Raw genomic sequence first — 19,043 nt, forward strand, 5'->3', positions numbered from 1 at the left:
TACATAAGCTGTTTGCCAATGACTTCTGCGATGTTTTTTCAACTTCCCAGACTACAGCCCTGACACTGCTTTGAGGTCCCCTATCCAAATACTAATTAGAACCAATCTAGTTTAGCTTCCAAGCCTAGCCAAGGTCAGCCAGGTGCTGCCACCTGCTGTTACATGTTTATTTTATTTCAATTATTTAACTAAGATTAGGCTGCTTTCCAGTTACAGTCAGAAAGTGATCCTATTAGTGCTGACACTGAACATACTTTTACTAGAATCATTATTTAACAACGTTGATCATAAATGTATTGCACTATACTGTACTTTAATATGTCTGTTACACAAAAAATTACACACACTAATTAGGATCCAATACATCTGTAACTACATCCCCATGACCCAACAAGACAGCTGCACTCTTATGGGACAACGACATTTAGGAATTCCTGACAAATGCATGAGATCCGGAGCTAAAGCATTATGGGTTGAGGGGATCTAACTACAGAATGTGCTCCCTCAGGAATGCAAGTGCCTGGAATTCAAGCAATGTTAAGACATATGGCAAAATCTACCTCTTTTATAAAATTTTCTCCATCAAGAGAAACAAATTTAAATTTGCAAAAATCTTTTACATTCTTTTCCAAAAGTGGCTTGTTAAAATCAATAAAAGGCAACATGTAAATTCGTGTCATGTAAATAAATATGTAGAAAAGAAAATGACAGAATGACGTGACAGTTTTCTCTACAAAGAACTGCGTGAAATTACAGTTGAACAAGTTGGGAGAAAACTAAGCCATCAAATCAAGGACAGTTTACTTGCCATTCTTTTTTTAAATAGCCTTGGTATTTTTCAATTGGGTCATACACTAATCTACACAGATAAGCAAAACATTTGATTCTCCAATGAAAATTCATTTAAAAAATAATTTACTTGGGAATTCCTAATATTCTGATGTTTACATTACATCAGCATGATCTATGGCCCATTTAAAAATGATGTTGAGATTAAGAATTGCATACTAATTATTCCCCAAAACACTAGAATTATCCAACTAAGGAGAGATGCCTTAAATGCAATACCATTAGGGCTTCCTTATCAAAACGGAAATAAATAAAATATACTTCATTAAACAGTGAAGCACTGGTGGAATACAGGCTGTTTCCATTAATTCTCTTCTGAAGCATGAATTCCCTTCCCACCAGCTTTAATCAGTTAACTGTTAAGACAGTAGCAATACTATGCAGCATTAAGCTTACTTAGCTATAATTCAGCAATACAAATTGCTAAGATGGGCCAGGATCCTTTTTGTGATTCTGCTTTAAAATATGGTTTTAGATCAGCATGCAGTCAAAGCCCTAAATGTAGTTTAACTTTTTTAAAATATAGAAATGGAAGCAGTGACAGATTTTATTTTCTTAGGTTCCAAGATCACTGCAGATGGCGACTGCAGCCATGAAATTAAAAGACGCTTGCTCCTTGGAAGGAAAGTTATGGCAAACCTAGACAGCATATTAAAAAGTAGAGACATCATCTTGCCAACCAAGGTCTATATTGTTAAAGCTATGGTTTTCCCAACAGTAATGTATGGCTGTGAGAGTTGAATTATAAGCAAGGCTAGGCAGCAAAGAATTGATGCTTTCAAATTGTTGTTGGAGAAGATTCTTGAGAGTCCCTTGGACTTCAAGGAGATCAAATCAGTCAATCCTAAAGGAAATCAACCCTGACTTCCTTTGGAAGGAGAGATATTGAAGCTGAAGCTCAAATAGTTTGGCCACTAAATGAGAAGACAGAACTCATTGGAAAAGACCCTGATGTTGGAAAAGATGGAAGACAAAAGAAGGGGAGAGCAGAGGATGAGCATGGATTTGAGCAGACTTCCATAGACAGTGGATGACAGATGGGGGACTGGCATGCTGTGGTCTATGAGGTCACAAAGAGTCGGACACAACTTAGCGACAGAACAACAAATGACAACTCACTAGTGAGCTTAGCAGCTCAAATATAATTATCAAAATATTTAAAAACAATTCAAATAATTTTAGATAATGGGATTAATTAAGATTTCTGGAGTTTAGAGGCTATTAATTACTTGGCTGCTTACATTCATTATTGAATGAAAGCCTACATTTCAGTTAGAATTTACTGAAAGCAAAATTCTGCTTTTTTCCTTATCCAAATACATGGACCCCTGAAATCTATCTATAGACTCCAGGTTAAGAAGCCCTGCTATAAATGATGCTCCTGACAGTAAGGAATAGAGAAACTTTATTGAGCCACTTGTTGGATCACGGATAAGCAATCTTCAGAATTTTAATTAGCCGAAACAAAGGGAAGCAAAGAAACAACATACAATTCACCAAAGGGAACTAATTATATGCCTGCAATACTAAAATTGTATTTTAGTTCACCGTATTTTTAACATAATAAAAAGATAAAAACAGAATAATTGACTTCGAAATTCCTCTTGTGATTGCCACACTTAAAAAGAAGATATTTACACTTTTTACATGACTACATTGCTATTAGTACAGGTATCATAGCAGTACAATCTTTGTTTACTAGGCTAAACAAGTAATTTAAATCAGATCAGGCCAAATATGATAAGGCATAAGACTTGTTTAAAAATTAACATAACCAAAATATATTGTTCCAAGAGTCCAGAAGGCTTTCTTTTATCTGCTTTCACGCTGCTTTTAAGATATGTAATTTCCTCACTTTTAAAAGTGAAGTCATATTCCTGCAAAATTTAATTTTCACATGTGTTTCAAATTTTGTTTCAAGAGACCTAAGCATATAATTATGCTTTGAATTGGTGTTTTTTTTCCTTTTTCCTCCTTTAATTTTGTTTGGTTTCTGCTGCTGATTTTGTTTGTTTTTCTTTTCTTGGATCATATTTTATGCCATTTTTAGTTGTCTACTGTAAATCTACTTTAAAAGACAATCTTTTTCTTCTGTAGAATGTTCTACACATTCTTGATACATGTCTGAGTAATCCTTTTCTTTCACCTGAAAACATTCTCCAGCTATAATGTTTTGATCATTGTTATCTTCAAAATTTAAGTTTACTGGCTTACAGGTTCTGCGAGTACCTAGAAATAGAAAACATAGGTACTGTTTTTACGGTTTACTTTTTCCTGCTTTTTAAATGTTCTTAGAAAAATTAATGTTTTAGATAACTCTGTCATTCATTCAGAAAATTTTGGTTATTGGATAGAGTAGAATAAAATAAATAGCACTAAATAATTCTCACAATAATGGAAATATTGGAGACATATATAGGGCCTTGCAAAATCTACAAGAGCCAGGGGCAGAAAATTCTTTCTTTCTGCATCCCACCAGGTGGCATTCTTTATATTATTCATTCTTACATTTAGCCATTTTTTTGCCAACAAAGTACACAATCAGGAAACTATGGTAAGCTTTTAACCAAAAGATATATTAAATTATATATAATTTTTATTTTATTTTAAAGATTTGTTTCAATTCTTTAATATTCTTTTCTGAAACACACATTTCAAAATTGAAATAGTTTAAAAGTTTTTATTTGTAATAATATATATTGTTATTTTGTCTCCAAGCAATTCCTTTTAAAGCATTTGTACTTATATTTGATATATGACCTCTTAGTAACAGAAATTAGTGCATATAGGAAGATGGGCCTTTTTTTCAGCATCACACTACAAAAACTACTTGATGGATTATGGCATTATTTGGATTGGATTTAAAGTGAACGCTTTTTTCCTTTAATCTTTAGTAATTACCTATAATAAAATTGTCACATTGTATAATGAGAAACTATACATATACAAAAAAGCAATTTATAAATATATTATCCTACTTTTGAAACATCTACTTACTATTTTTAACTTATTTCTCAGTGCAATACTACTAACCAAGATAAAATACACGGATTAAAAAATTCAAGAGTTTATAGATAAAAAAACTAATCAGATGGATAATCTACAATAACCAACATCAGTACAATTTGATCAGATGGCATATTCTGTCAGGGCAAGGAGCTATATATTACCTAAATGCACAAATTACTTAAAAATGTATAATCTACAGTATTAATAGGCTATAAAAAAATAAGCTCTTAAAGATATATATGGAGCAGTTTAGAGAGAAAGGTTGGAAGCTAATTACCTAAATTCCTTAAGCTTCTAAATATAGGTAAAGAAAAGGAAAAAAATGATTGCAAAAAAATATAAATGAAAGCAAAGATAAATCCTATCATTGGCACAAGTCCAAATGTTACTCTCCACGGGTCCACATGCTATGGAATAATTTGTCCAAATGTCAGTTGTAATTTTCAAAATGCCTTTCTTGCCATAGATTCTTAAACATCTGTAACAAATACTTGTTTTGAGAGTGCTTTACATTTGTGACATATGACCTTTTGCTATATGCCCCACAAAATTCAAGTTTCAAATACCACGCAAGCAGGAAACCTGATCATTCCAGCAGTAGCCATCTGCATGGTCCAATATCAAATATTAGTTCTGGGTTGCACAATGTCATGTGTTACAAATCTGTTTCTGCAGCTTCTATAATTAGTTGTAATTTGCTGCTTCTAAAATGTGTTTCTTATGGGACATCTGGCCTCAAAACTTCTACCTTAGCACTGAAACAAAAAATACTTAGTGTTCTGGATGTTTTCTTTTTTTAAAATATAAAACAGTACATGGGTGGCATAACTAGGACCAGGCTTCTTTTAAAAAAACAAGGTTCGCATTATAGTATATATTTTAAAAATGCAAATATACAAAAAAAATCAACATCATATTAAGAAGAGTAACGCTGTATTTCTGCATACTTTACCTTGACAAAATCCTTATTTTTCAATAAACATAGATTATACTGCAAGGCATTCTATACAGAGATTTGGTTCTCTTGTACATTTTACAAGAGGATCATAGAAATGCAACAAGAATAATTACTGAAGGAAAATGAATAGGCTTAAAATATATCACTCTCAGGAGCCAATGCTTAAATAACATCTCTACAAGTGACAAATAAACATAAATCATCTAAAAGAGAAAGAGCAAAATACATTTGTAAAAACTATACACATTCATGTCCATCACTCCATTCTCTTTAGTTATACATTTTGCTTCCATCATTTCATATACCACTTCATATATTGCCTGTCATTATTTAATCTTGTTAAATCTCATTCCAACTGTATTTTTTTCAATATTCGCTTTCTTCTCAACCTTTCATTATAACTTAATAATTCAAATCTCATTTATTGTCTGTGTATGACCAAATCATCTCAACCTACTCCTTTCTCATTGATCAGTCAACTGTATTCAATTCATGTTCATTCCACATCCATTCTTTTTGACCTTAACTCTTCTTGCTTTACCACACACAATTATTAGTAACTTATTCTCATTGAATTTCAATGTACTTTTACATTTCTCCTGTCATCTCCAACTATTGCTCCCATATAACAAGGTGCTATAAACTCGTTCATTACAAGGACCAAGTTACTTTAGAACCATATATCTCCAAGAGACATTATCATTGCATGAGATGGTATGAAACACTATTATCTGATGGAACTTAAAAGGTGTGTCTTCTCTGTTGTAATATTCAGGCTTTGGAACCACATTAATTACCCAACAAGATTCAGATGGTCCCAATCCTGCTGGCCTCCAGTAAGACCTTGAAGACATGGCTTTCCCCAGGCAATGATCCAGGCTACTGTAAAGGCTGGAAACTGAATGACTGTGACTTATTTATATTGTCCTAGTGGACAATCACTTAAATATGAGCCAGCAGTGTGCTGCAGCTGCCAAAAAAGCCAACACAGTTCTAGGCTGCAGAAACAAAGGGATAGAATCAAGATCATGTGAAGTATTAATACCACTTTATAATGCCTTGGTAAGGCCACATTTGGAATACTGCATCCAATTTTGGTCGCCAGGATGTAGACGAGAGCAACAAAATAATTTCCAAATCAGAAAATACTGTTGGCAACAAAACCAATGCATCCTTTAGAGACACCCTAGAGTTTTGATGAGATACTAAGAAGGCCTTCCACAAAGAAGGTACATACATATATACATAAATGCCTTACCTGTACTTATACTATATAAAGACTCCAGGTTCCTCAACTTAAAAGAAATAGAAAAAGTCTAACACATTCTCTTGTGATACCCCTCTTCGCTCACAACCATGTAAAATCAGAAGAAACTATCTACTTTCTTCTAGCTGATTGATCACCAAATATCTCCAGAAGAGTCACTAAATATGATGAATATGCTACTGCTGGAGTGTCAAACTCAAGGTCCACGGGGTCGCCCTGGAAATAGCAAAAGACCCGTCCGCGGTGCCTCTGTCATCAAAAATGGAGCTCAGGGGGCCCGCATGCGGCCCTCCCGGGCTCCGTTTTTGGCCATGACAGCCTCCTGCAGCTCTCTGCCAGTAGAGGGCTAGCAGAACAAACTAAAAACAAAACAAAAGGAGAAATGTTTCCTCTTTCACATTTGAGCATGCAAGAAGGGACAGAAAAGGAGAAAGGGAAAGAAAAAGAAGGGAAGATGGGAAGAGAGCAAGGAAGGAAAAATAAGGAAAGAGGAGAAGGAAGAAAGGAGAATGAAGAGGGAAGGAAAAAGAAGAAGAAGAGGGAGGGAGGGAGGGAGGGAGGGAGGGAGGGAGGGAGGAAGGAGATTATAATGAGATTGAGGGAGGGTCTGAGGGAAGTCCTGCTTTAGCACTTGGCCTCCACACCCACCCTGACTACTCCGACCATGACCATCCCGGCTCCCCGAGGTCAAACACAACCCTGATGTGGCCCTCAATGAAATCCAGTTTGACACCTCTCTGCTACTATTACATTTTCAGTTATCCAATATACTTAATAATTTGTCCTTTGTCAAGCTGATTTGCATTTTATGTTTATTCTACTTATTCATTTTACTGTTTTAATGTGTGTGCTTTTTTTGGTTGGGTTTTTGACTATAAACCCTGTTATTGTTGCAATACTGCTATTTTAACAACAACATTGTTAAAATTATTGTACTTCCTCAATAAAAGCAAAGTCTGTGTTATGCTTTTAACACATTTCTTGTATACTTTTATAACTATCCCTCTGCTGCCTTCCTTTCATTAGTAGAATTTGTCCATTAAATAGCTATGGAAATGTCTAAGTTACAAGCTACCTAAAAATAGTAACAGCATTTTTTTCAGTTGATTGCTAATGAAATTCTTGCTGTAACCATCCTTGCCATCTTATGTTTTACCATTTTATATCAATGTCTGCTATCTACACAGAATTCCCTTATAATGGAGTCAAACCCATTCTTTTTTAAACATTTTGTTACTTTTGTCTTGAGAATACACTACATGAAGGAGAAAAAAAAGAAAGCTCTAACAAATTGGTAATTAAAAGAAAAGTATATATAAGAGAGAGAAATGATAATCTAGAGTTCAATTATTGATTTAGAATATTACAAAATATGTAGCAGGATAGAACAAGGTCGAACTTCATCCTCTTTTCTGTCCTGAACTGTGGCCAGCTACTGGATCACAACAAAGCATGAAAGTTATGGCCTTTTTAGCCCTTGCATATGGATTTAAGTTTTATACTGCACTGAAATGTCCTGTTCAAATTCGAAAACAAAGAACTGACTCTTTCTTGGCCTCTACAACTTTGTCCAGCAAGTAATAGATGTATCATCGATAAATTAAAGAAAAATCTTATAAAAGCAGTTTGCCTTTAGTAAATTTTAGGGCAGTAAATTTAGGAGAAGGTAAATTCCATTTAATTAGTTGCACAAAGAAATTTTTCATTAATTTACTCTCTTCAGTTTCTGCAAATATGATGCATGTGGGCAGGGAACCAGATGATGATTCAGAATATGCTCCTTAAGCAAACGCTGGACCAGGAGCAGTGAATCTGGAAAATTAAGCACTGATAGTCCTTGACTTGTGACTGGTCACTTAGCCCCATCCCCCCCATCTTGTGGTCACAAGATTGCATTTGGGGCATTCAGCAACCTGCCGACATTTATGACAGTTTGCAACATCCTGTGGTCCTATGACCACAATTTATAATGATCTTGTTTCTTGCAAACAAACAAACAAAACAGCCATTGGCTAAAAAGGGTTCTCTTAACAATCATTGCATTCACTTAATGACCACTGCAAAAAAGGTCATAAAATCAGGCACAGTCATGTGATCACCTAGTTAACAACCAGCACAACTTACAACCATAATTCTGGATTCAATTACAGTTGTAATTCAAGGATTATTTGTAATGTATTTGATATTTAGGCCCCATTTTACCATTTATTCCATTTGAGTAAATAGTGGCTTCTTATTTTTTAGAATCTGGTTCTTAATTCCAGTAAGTTAGGTATATGCATTAATAAATTTCAAATACATGTAATGTATATATTTACCCCTTAATATGATAAATCTGGAAGAATCATCTACATTTACTACTGGAAATAATTCATAACTGCACAATTCCATTATTTCATAGGTGTGAAGACAAATTCTTACAATGTCAAAAGCAAGCAACTTAAATCCAGATTAGTCCATTATAAACCTTAAACACAAAAGACAGCTGGGAGACTCCGGGGCAGTCACTCTCTCTCAGCGCAACTCGACTCACAGGGTTGTTGTTGTATTGAGTTGTTTATAAAAATAATAAAAGCAGGATATAAAATAATAAAGGACATGCAGAAACTATCCCTCCCACCAAAAGAAAGCAGATTAAAACAGATTGCACCACAAAAGCAGAAAAAAATGGTATAGGAATTTGAAACTCAATTTCACTATAAATAAAGCTTAATCTGACATATAGCAATTGCTGAAATTCTTTCATAATGAATACAGTTTTGCAATAAATTTATCAACATTTGAATCCTTAAATCTCTGCTTGTGACATTTCCAATTGTGGTGTTTGCCAAGAAAACTTTGACAACTCAAGTTTCACATGCTTCCCAACCACTGAGTTTGTTCAATATTAAATCAGAATATCCAGTTACTAGACTATAAAGATAAATTCCAAGTCGAGAAGATTTACATGGAATTCAAGCAATGGTACAGAAGGAACAAACAATATTAAGTCAAGATGCTACTTCTGTATCTTTTCCTAACAAATAAATAGATCCAGAGTACTAGCTGGTTAAAAAAAAAAAACCTGAAGGAATTCGACTGGTCATGACATCCTCAATCCCAAACCTATTGCCAGTTCAGCAAAAAAGCGGTACCAACTGTTTTTAGGGAAAACATAATTTCCCTGAACTTTCAATCATAATTTCACAAAAATTATAAACCGTTTTCCAAAATTCTACATGTAAGATTATTAACACAAAATACTTTTAATAACAACTAACAATCTTAAGATGTCATCTGACTCAGTTCACATGGTCTTATTTCATTTAGGGTTGCCAGTTATTACCTGGAGTCCATCCTTTAACTTCAAGATGCATTCCATTGTATTGATCGTAATCACGACTGGTTCCGAACCAAGTTTTGTCCATGGTACATGAATACGCAATTCGTGAATGTGTCCACTTAAAAAAGTAAACGGCAATTTCAGCTCCTTGAAAATAAAGAACATGAGATGACCGAATTAGCTATTAAAACCTAATTTAAATGAAACGGGTTGCTTCAACACTACTTACAATTATTAAAACTTACTTCAGCTTATTTCTTTTTTTAATAGCTAACAATATTCGCACACATCAAATAATTTGCTGTAATATGTTTTCACATTCAAAATAACTGGATTTCAGAGAATTCACAATTCCATGGATTGTTTGGATTTTATAATTGATGCTTGAAGATTCAACAGTAAAAATGCATAGCTTACAAAATATGAAATATATTATTGGGCCACCCCAATAAGTGAATGTCCCAGTGCCTGGAGGCTGTGCGGATCTGGATGGTGAGGAACAGGCTCAAACTCAACCCTTCCAAGACTGAGTGGCTGTGGCTCCCGGCATCCCGATATAGTCAGTTGACTCCATCACTGACTATTGGGGGCGAGTCTTTGGCCCCCACTGAAAGGGCTCGCAATCTGGGAGTCCTCCTGGATAGGCAGCTGTCTTTGGAGGAACATCTGACAGCTGTTACCAGGGGGACCTTTTATCAGGTTCACCTGATTTGCCAGTTGCGGCCCTTTCTCGATCGGGATTCCTTGTGCACAGTCACTCACGCCCTCGTCACCTCTCGCCTTGACTACTGCAATGCTCTCTACATGGGGCTCCCCTTGAAGAGCACCCGGAGGCTCCAGCTGGTCCAGAATGCAGCAGCGCGGGTAGTGATGGGAGCAACATGGCGCTCCCATGTAACACCGCTCCTGCGCGAGCTGCACTGGCTCCCGGTGGTCTTCCGGGTGCGCTTCAAGGTGTTGGTTATCACCTTTAAAGCGCTCCATGGCATAGGGCTTAGCTATCTGCGAGACCGCCTGCTGCTACCAACGACCTCCCATTGACCCGTGCGCTCCCACAGAGAGGGCCTCCTCAGGGTGCCATCAGCCAAACAATGTAGGCTGGTGGCCCCCAGGGGGAGGGCCTTCTCTGTGGGGGCTCCTACCCTCTGGAATCAGTTGCCCCCGGAGATAAGGAGAATCCATGACCTCAATGCCTTCCGTCGTTCCCTGAAAACCCATCTTTTCCAGCAAGCTGGGTTGGCTTAAGAAGAAATTTTTAAATTCTTTTAATTAGTTTATGATTTTTTTAACTTTCGGGCCAAAATTTATATATATTTTTAAATGTTTTAATATTTGTATTCTATGTTTTTTATCTTGGCTGTACACCGCCCTGAGTCCTCAGGGAGAAGGGCGGTATATAAATTGGAAATTAAATTAAATTAAATTAAATTAACCATGTACCACTACCATGATTTCTGCCAATGAATGGTTACTAAAATACTGCTTACAGCATCTTTCAGAAAACAATCCCATTTAATGTAACCTTTCAAGAATTTTAGTTATATAAGTTAGACCTTCTACATAGGCACAAATACATAGTATTTGTCATTAAGTATCAAAGAAAGCTTATTTATTCATATAATAGAAATCATAGGCCTATTTCAATATTTTGATAATTGCTTAATTTAATTGAAATCCTTCCAAAATTATCACATCTATTATATAGAAGTGTTTAGACACATACAATATTTATCAACATAACAAGGACACATAACATATTAATAAATTATATCATATAGTTGTAATATAATATTCTCAGACAGTTATAATTAAGAATAATTTATTTTAGGATAAAGTTTTATTTAAGATTTAATCAAAATAATTACAATAACATACCTGTTCAAGAACATCAAGTTTTAGCTCAAGTTTGCTGAGAACTACATCTCCTCCCCAGAGTGACAACTGTAAATCAGAGGGCTTCAAATTCTTGATGTAACGATTCACATAACTCATTAGAATAGGAGTTACATAGGATTCCAGCATTGTGCCTTTATTCACAAGAGCCTTTTAAGAAAACATATTGTAACTGTAGCATACATAACAATTTAGGATTAGCTGTGGTTCACAAGTATTAAACAAAAGCTCATGGATTTAGAATGCTATACTGTATTCTAACACTTTGGATCAATGTATATTTACTTGAAAATTTAATGCAATATATAAGTAGGTATTAAAAAGTAGAAGTAAATCCAGTGGAGTCTGTGGCTTTTATTATCAGCTAAATGATAGTAAAGATATTGCTATTATATGAATATATATACAGCAAACTACAACTCTATTTAATACAACAAAACCTCCTTCCCTTTGAACCCCCCCTCCATTACATGCATGTCTGTGTGTGTTTGTGTATACATACACCCACACATACACAATCATATCCCTCAATGACTTTTATGAAATGAGTCTCCAATTAAAAGGATTGCAACCAGCATGATGTCTTCTTCCAAACATCATGCTAAGCCAAAACTAAATTTCTGTGTTTGGGTTTAATGTTTTTTTTAAACTCATTCAATGATTTAATTCTATAATCTTACATTGGACTGAAATATGCAGCAAATTAAATGTTAGTACTTTCTGTAACCAGTTTACTCTTAGGCAACAATACAAGTTGGCTTTAAAGTGCAAAATATTGATGTACTTTGAATAAATGTGTATTCTGCCCATAAATGATCATGATCTTCTTGTCTGAATGCAAGCAAGCAAATATTTTTTTTAAAATACTGTAAAATATCTAACTTTACCACATAACTGCCTGCAATTACTGCGAGTTCAAATCTCACCAGGCTCAAGGTTGACTCAGCCTTCCATCCTTCCCAGGTAGGTAAAATGAGGACCCGGATTGTGGGGGCAATAAGATGACTTTGTATAAAAAAGAACACCGCTGGGGGGAGGGGAATGAAAGTCCTACTAAGCAGGTATATACAAAAGTATGAAGCCTATTGCTTAACCCATTGTAAGCCGCCCTGAGTCTCCGGAGAAGGGCGGCATATAAATCCAATCAATCAATCACACTACTGCCCCAGTTGTGTCTCTCAAAACAAACAAAAAAAGAAACAGACTATGTGCATCGTCTATTTCACTTGTCGCAATGTCATAATATGACTTAGCATACCTTTCCACTCAGTTAACCGCAGCTTGTTAAGAAACAAAACCTCCTACTCACACTTCCCGCATCATTTATATTTTTACGGTCCACGATAACAGCACATTCCTCATTAAAGCGGCGATATATTCTCAGAAGTTCCCAGTGCACGGAAGAAAAACATGCAAACCACCACGTACCTTTCAAGGACGGGCTTTCCACGCGGACCCCGAAATTCGGCGTCGCTCCCTCCCCGGAGAAGGTCCAAGAGGCTGCAGCTTCGTACCTCTGGAGGGTGAGACCCCCCACTTCTTTCCCGTTGAATTTCCCCCCCACTCCGCTGCCTTCGAGCCTGACACGCGTCCAGATGCGTGTTCCTGCTTGGCGTCTTCACATCTGTCTCCCGAGTTAAGTCTCTGCCCAAACAGCCTCCGGCTCTTCTTCTGCCCGCCGAGTCCGTTTTCGCATCAAGCCTCCACGGTCAAAAGCCGCTCTTCCCAGGCGCCTCACAAACCGCGCAGCTCCGGGCCACCCGCCGTCGGGACCCTCATTTTCAGGGTCAGCCCAACAGAAAGGGGCCGCCGAGGGTCAAAGGGGCTGCGCTCTCCACGCCCGCCGGGACACTTCCGGGTTCCACGACAACTGGTGTTCCCCTTAAAGCAGCCCCTCACGATCTCGGGGACAGGTTTCGCGGTGACACCATCCGGCGGAAGGCATCCCCGGAGGTCGAAAAGAGGGGAAAGCGGGCGGGAGGCGCCTTGCGCTCGTAGCTCGAGGAGTCGCGCGCTTTCTATTTTTTGCAGCGGAGTGCCGCAAATTCAGACGGTACTACGGACTTCGGAGCATCCCGTCATTTTTGGAGCAGAGTTTCCCTGTAACAGGCCAAGTTTTTCTTCCGTAGTGGTGTTACTGATCACGGCATTCTTTACGAAGGTTGCAGCGGAGCAGGAGAGTCCAAGTCCAGGCGGGAGGGAGGGAGAGGTTTGGACCGGGATCCATGGAAAGGGAAGATTGAGCCGCTCTGACTCCTCTGCCTCTTCTGATGACCTGCATTTTAAAGCACTGCCGGCTACTGAATGTGTGTCCCACGTATTGTGAGGACCCAGAGGATGCGGGTCAGTGACGACGTGGATGCTGGTCTCGGGAGCATTGACCCAACCACAGCTTCACTTTCATGTTTGACGTGGAGAGATGGAAGGAGACTAGGATTTTTTCTGCTGCTGAACTGCTACTGTCTTCACCTCTCCTTCAATTGTCGTGAAATGCAATAGCTACCTGGACAATTTAGCTTGCTTTTGCTTGGACTCCTTGCTGAAGGGTGCTGTCCTGATTCTGTAGGGCAGCCAATATAGTTGGTTAATTCCACCAGGCTGATCATCCCTCTTCAGCACACTTAGCATAGAGAAACAGTCCCCAGTCGCATCCTGCAGAAGGAACCGGTGAGGTCTGATTGCAGGATTCCCTTGTCATCTCTAGACTCCATCCTGTTGTAATCTAGAGTCAAATAAAGTTTAAAAGAACCGAAGTCGCGAAGGGAAGTGAGTCACAAGCACTACTTTTATTTAGAATTGTCCATTTAGAAACTAGACAAAGTTGGCAATCTATGCTGGCCGGGGAATTCTGGAAGTTGAAGTGCACATATCTTAAAGTTGCCTAGTTTAAAAAAAACTCTGATTTAGAATTTTTCCCATTCTTGTACTTGCAACAGATCCTGCTTTCAAGATTCCTCAGTTTTCTTTGAGAGAAGTAGGAGGTGGCAGGTCCTGCCATTTCATCAAGTTTTGCCATTACACCTTTAGTCTATGTCAAGCCCCAGTGACTATTGTTGTTGCCACTTTGTCCAGTTTTACAAAGAATGAAGGCAAGGAAGGCTGACTTGAAAATAAGGAGGGAAATAAAGCATATAATGAAATGTGTGCCATGATGAAAATCTTGCAACATACTTGTATCAGACATTGGGATGCAAGAATGCATTTGGCAGTATGACACCCCTGAAAGGATGTTATTTTTGCATCATTGTGGTTTCCTGTGAGCACAGCCACAATTGAACGGACATCGGTAATGGGGGAGGAATGGGGGAGGTGAAAATACCATAATCTCAAATGTAAGGATTGGTTCATATAATATGGTAAACCAAAATGTAGTATCTTTGGTTTTAGCATACCATATTATACAAACCAAATCATGGTTTGGCTTGATATATGAATGCAGCCTAAATATTTGTTAAAATGCTACTTTTATCTTACCATTTCATACTGCAATGTTGTATAAAAGGTGGTTTTCTATGACCTTGCAAATATGTCAAATGCAAACAGCCAGGGTCTAAAAAATCTTGTTGCAAAAAACAAAACACTTTCTAAAGGCATTTCTAATGAATAGAGAAAAATTATATTAATTTGACAAATTAATATAAGTCCCAAAAGAAGTTTTCTAACAATAAATATTAAGAACTTCCTGACTTCTACATTTTAAATCTTAAATTTAGATGTCTCAGCCTCAGCAATTTTAAGATGTGTAGACTAACTCCCATTCTATCAGGGATTTCTGGCAGTTGAAGTCCACACATCTTAAAGTTGCTGAGAAAACTGGGTTAGACTAAAGCATATTTTCTCACCAGAGCAAAATGTACTAGAAGGAAATATAATAAATTGGTATCAAGCAAGAATTTAAATCTGTTTTGCCAGTATAAATTTATTTATATTTTATATTTCTAAACCGCCCCTCTCCTTCAAAGAGAGGGTCTGGACAATGATAGCTTACTCTTATTTCTTTATCTTAATAGCAAGCATTTAGAAAATATTGCTTAGATTAGATGGTTTTGTTCATTATATTTTTTTCCTACATTTTTATAATTCATGACAACAATTTGATTGGTTATTGTTATAGAACCAAGAGCATCACAGCTTAACAGAAATCTCCAAAATGACTTGCATTTGGGATCCTAATCTATTTTGCTATTTTTCATGGTAAAATCTATTTCAGAATGTAACTTCAAAGAAACATAATTATCCTTCAGCAGACATTTTATGGCATATTATTAGTGGAATTCAAAAATCATTTGTCTTATTCAATACTGTATAAATCGACTGACTTCTCACATGTCCCTACCCCATGAAAAAGTTATAATAGTTGGGTTCTCACAACATCCTAAATAATAAATCAGGAATAGACAATATAGTATCTGGAATCATGGATGGGAATTTTGGAATCTCATCTTGTCCAAAATTCTATGTCCCATTCATAATTTGATTCTCCATGAATCTCACTTGTCCCTTTTTAAAACCATTGAAGTTGTCTGCCATGAGCCAAATTGCTGGCTGTCAGTTCTATAATTTTCTCTGTATAAAGCCTATACATCATTCTCTAAATCCTAAATATCCTGCATTAATTTCAGTAGAGTATCTGAGGTTCTTTTATTGCGAGAAAGACAGAAATTATTTTCTATCTAATTGATTGATTTATTGGACTTGCAGCTACAAAACTCTTGGTGATTTATAGTAATCATTCTGTTCTATGCAAAACTCTCTATAATTCTATGCATGATTTTATATACAAGTAGTCCTCTATTTATGACATTAATTCAGCCTGGAATTATAGTCATAAATTGTGCCAGTTGTTAAACAGGTCATTTATATGACTGACCCGATTTTACAACATTTTTTTCCCAGCGGTTACATTGCAGTCATTAATCAAATGCTTGTGATTGTTAAGCAAACCTACTGTTCTGGCACTTTTTGCCATAAACTCGAAGTAAATCTGGTTTTTGACAGTACACAATCACATGACCATGAAAGATTACAAATAACTGTAAATGCAAACCAGTTGCCGAGCATTTAAAATGAAATTATGTGACCGCAGGGAAGGGTCGGCCATCACAACTTCAAATCCAAGTCCTAAGTACCTTTGGGGGGTTCGGTGGTAACTTCAAACAGTCACTAAGCAACTGATTGTTAAGTAAGAACTACCTGTAATGCTATCATGTTACTCCTTTGTTCCAGAACCTCAACAGCTGTAGTTTTTCATCAGCACTATAGAACTAGATTACTACATCATGCTATACTGTACATTAATCCAAATGTCAGCAGCTCATTTATTGATGGGTGACAGTTGTAGTCATATTAACAGTTATGCAATAGATCCTACATTGACTCCCAATAGATTTGTAGATGCAATTCAAAATTCTGGTGTTCACCTATAAAGCTCTGAGCTATAAGGTCGGCTTCTAGGTATTTCCAGGAGTGTCTCTCCAAGCAGTATATTCTTCCTGAAACAAAATAAGCAGGTAACCTTCCATTCTGGGAAGATAAAATGGTTTGGTCTCAGGAACAGTGATTTTTGGTAACGACCTCTATCTTGTGAAATAATAGCTATGCTAAAAACTAGGTACGTACTTATACTGATAGCTTGCCAGAAATTGATTAAAAGTGAATTTTTGTTGTGAAATATTGGGGGTTGTTATAAGTTGATTGCTATGTTGTTTACAGTATGTTTTACTATAGATAGTTTACTATGATTATTACTTCCATCCTTGCAAACCATCCATGTCTCTATCACATTTAGGTACCAGTGAATTCACTGTATTTTGTTCTTTATAAAGTCTCTCTCATTTAACATTCCTTTTCTTTATATACACTCTTTTTAAATTGCAGTTTCTATAAATGTTCTTTGTAACTTTTTCAAAATTTTTCATGTTTTGCTATTTTGGGAATAAAAACAGTGGAATTAGCTGATTATGCTCCAGGAAGAAAGATTATGATTCTCATAATTATCTATATGTCATTCTACTTTCAGAGCTTCATTAATCGCAATCTACTATGAATAATTTGAGTCCGAAAGGCTAGCTGTAACTGAACCCAAAGGACCAATGTAATCTGAGCTTACATATGCACCATGAAGTTATTTGGCTTTCTGCCCAACCTCCCCCGAACAAGTGGAGCAATAAGAATGCAACCTATTGACCAGTCAGCATCTTCCAAAACATCCTGTCAATAGCCTTGGAGATTTCCTTTCCAGGAGTACAGATGAGCTTTCATAACATTCCATGGAAAATTTTGAAAATTTAAATGTTAAGCCGAGGAAGTCAAGATCAAGTGGGCAATGATTCATGAAGGGCCACATGGGACAGAACTTAAAGGCAATCCTTCCAGAAAGCAAAGACCACATGTGAACCAACAGAGAGAATGAAATTTCTTTCTGCGGAACTCAGAAGTCAGCTTTATAGTGGATTCAAGAATCGCCCTTGAATACCCAAAAGGTATTTGAATAAAATGCACTCTGTAAACCAGCCTGAAAGCAAAAGACAGCTAGAGGCTGGGACCGAAATCAAAACATTCTAGAGTGAATCTTCAGAGAATGAATACACTCAAATTGACCTCCCTGTGGCCAGCTGCAATGAGAAATTAGATCTGTGTGTTTCCAGACGTTGCAAGAAAGGAGAATAGAGAACAGATGTGCTTTCTTTTTCCTCTTTCAATGGACTTTCAGATACTAGCAGTTTGCTCACTTTCTTTTCCTTCTAAGTAGGGGAAGAACTTTTAATTTTGTTACAATGCAGATCTCTAAAAAAGGATGCATTTAATTGAGTGATTTGAGTTCGCACATCAAGCTAAGCCTTAAGGTGGTTATTAGATTTGGATGTTTAGATAGGTGTTACTTCACTTGAAAACACGTGTTATGTAGAACACAGACAAATACATACGAAATATCATTTATCAATAATACAAAACTATGCAGAGCATGGATCTGGACCAATTCTAATAAGTCGCAAGTTGGGTAAACTTTGAAAGTATCCCCACTCTGAACATTTCATTTATATATTTATTAAGATTTAGAAAGCCACCCAACTCAGTGTGATTCTGGGCAGCATACCCCATAAACACACAACAATAATTTTTAAAACTAACAACGAACAACTGATAATATAGATACAAAAGCTAAAAACCACAATGTAAAACAAACCTCAGAACAAACAGAACAAAACAAACCTCAGAGGAGAAGCCCCACTCAAAACATATAAAATACACAGATAAATTGTTCATTGTCTGGTCATAAATTCTCGATAGTTGAGATTTGTCATTTTGTATCCCTTTATTAGTAAAGGGGAGAGGGAATGTAAAATACACTAAATAATAAACTGTACTACTACACTGGTCTTCCAACAATTCTTTCTGAGCTTTCAGTTTCTGAGCTGAGAACCTCAAAACACGACAGAGACATGAACATTAAAATGTCCTTGTGAAATGAAACAATACAGGTAGAAGACCAATTTTAAAAACCATTTTGGGTCTGCTGCTGCAAAGATACATGCCAGCCAGAAGAGGGAGCATAAGCTAGTTTAGAGTCCTGCTGCTGATAAATGCAGCCATTTTGTTCAAAGAGAAAGTTGGAGAAGATTAGCCTTCTAAACTAAACTAATTTAAAGAAAACTCTCATATTCCTGAGATAGAGCATAATTGCAAGAATAATTTAAAGAAAACAAGACTGTGGACAAACAAATTCTGACACTTTGGATACAAAA

At 36.6% G+C, this 19,043-nt stretch overlaps 1 protein-coding gene across 2 annotated transcripts in view; it reads right to left on the bottom strand.

Moving 5' to 3' along the window:
- VPS13B (vacuolar protein sorting 13 homolog B) overlaps nt 1–11,427 on the bottom strand; it is a 316,205-nt gene extending 304,778 nt beyond the window's left edge. For both annotated transcript variants that reach the window (XM_070940432.1, XM_070940433.1), the window contains exons 1-2: nt 11,281–11,427; nt 9,409–9,552 (exon numbers count right to left, since the gene is read on the bottom strand). In XM_070940432.1, coding sequence (XP_070796533.1) covers nt 9,409–9,552; nt 11,281–11,427 — 291 coding nt within the window. The remainder of the gene's footprint in view (nt 1–9,408; nt 9,553–11,280) is intronic.
- Between the last annotated feature and the right edge of the window lie 7,616 nt (nt 11,428–19,043).

The sequence above is a fragment of the Pituophis catenifer genome, unplaced genomic scaffold, assembly GCF_029215685.1.
Source record: "Pituophis catenifer annectens isolate HBS135680 unplaced genomic scaffold, rPitCat1.0.hap2 SCAF_3, whole genome shotgun sequence".
Classification (NCBI taxonomy): domain Eukaryota; kingdom Metazoa; phylum Chordata; class Lepidosauria; order Squamata; family Colubridae; genus Pituophis; species Pituophis catenifer.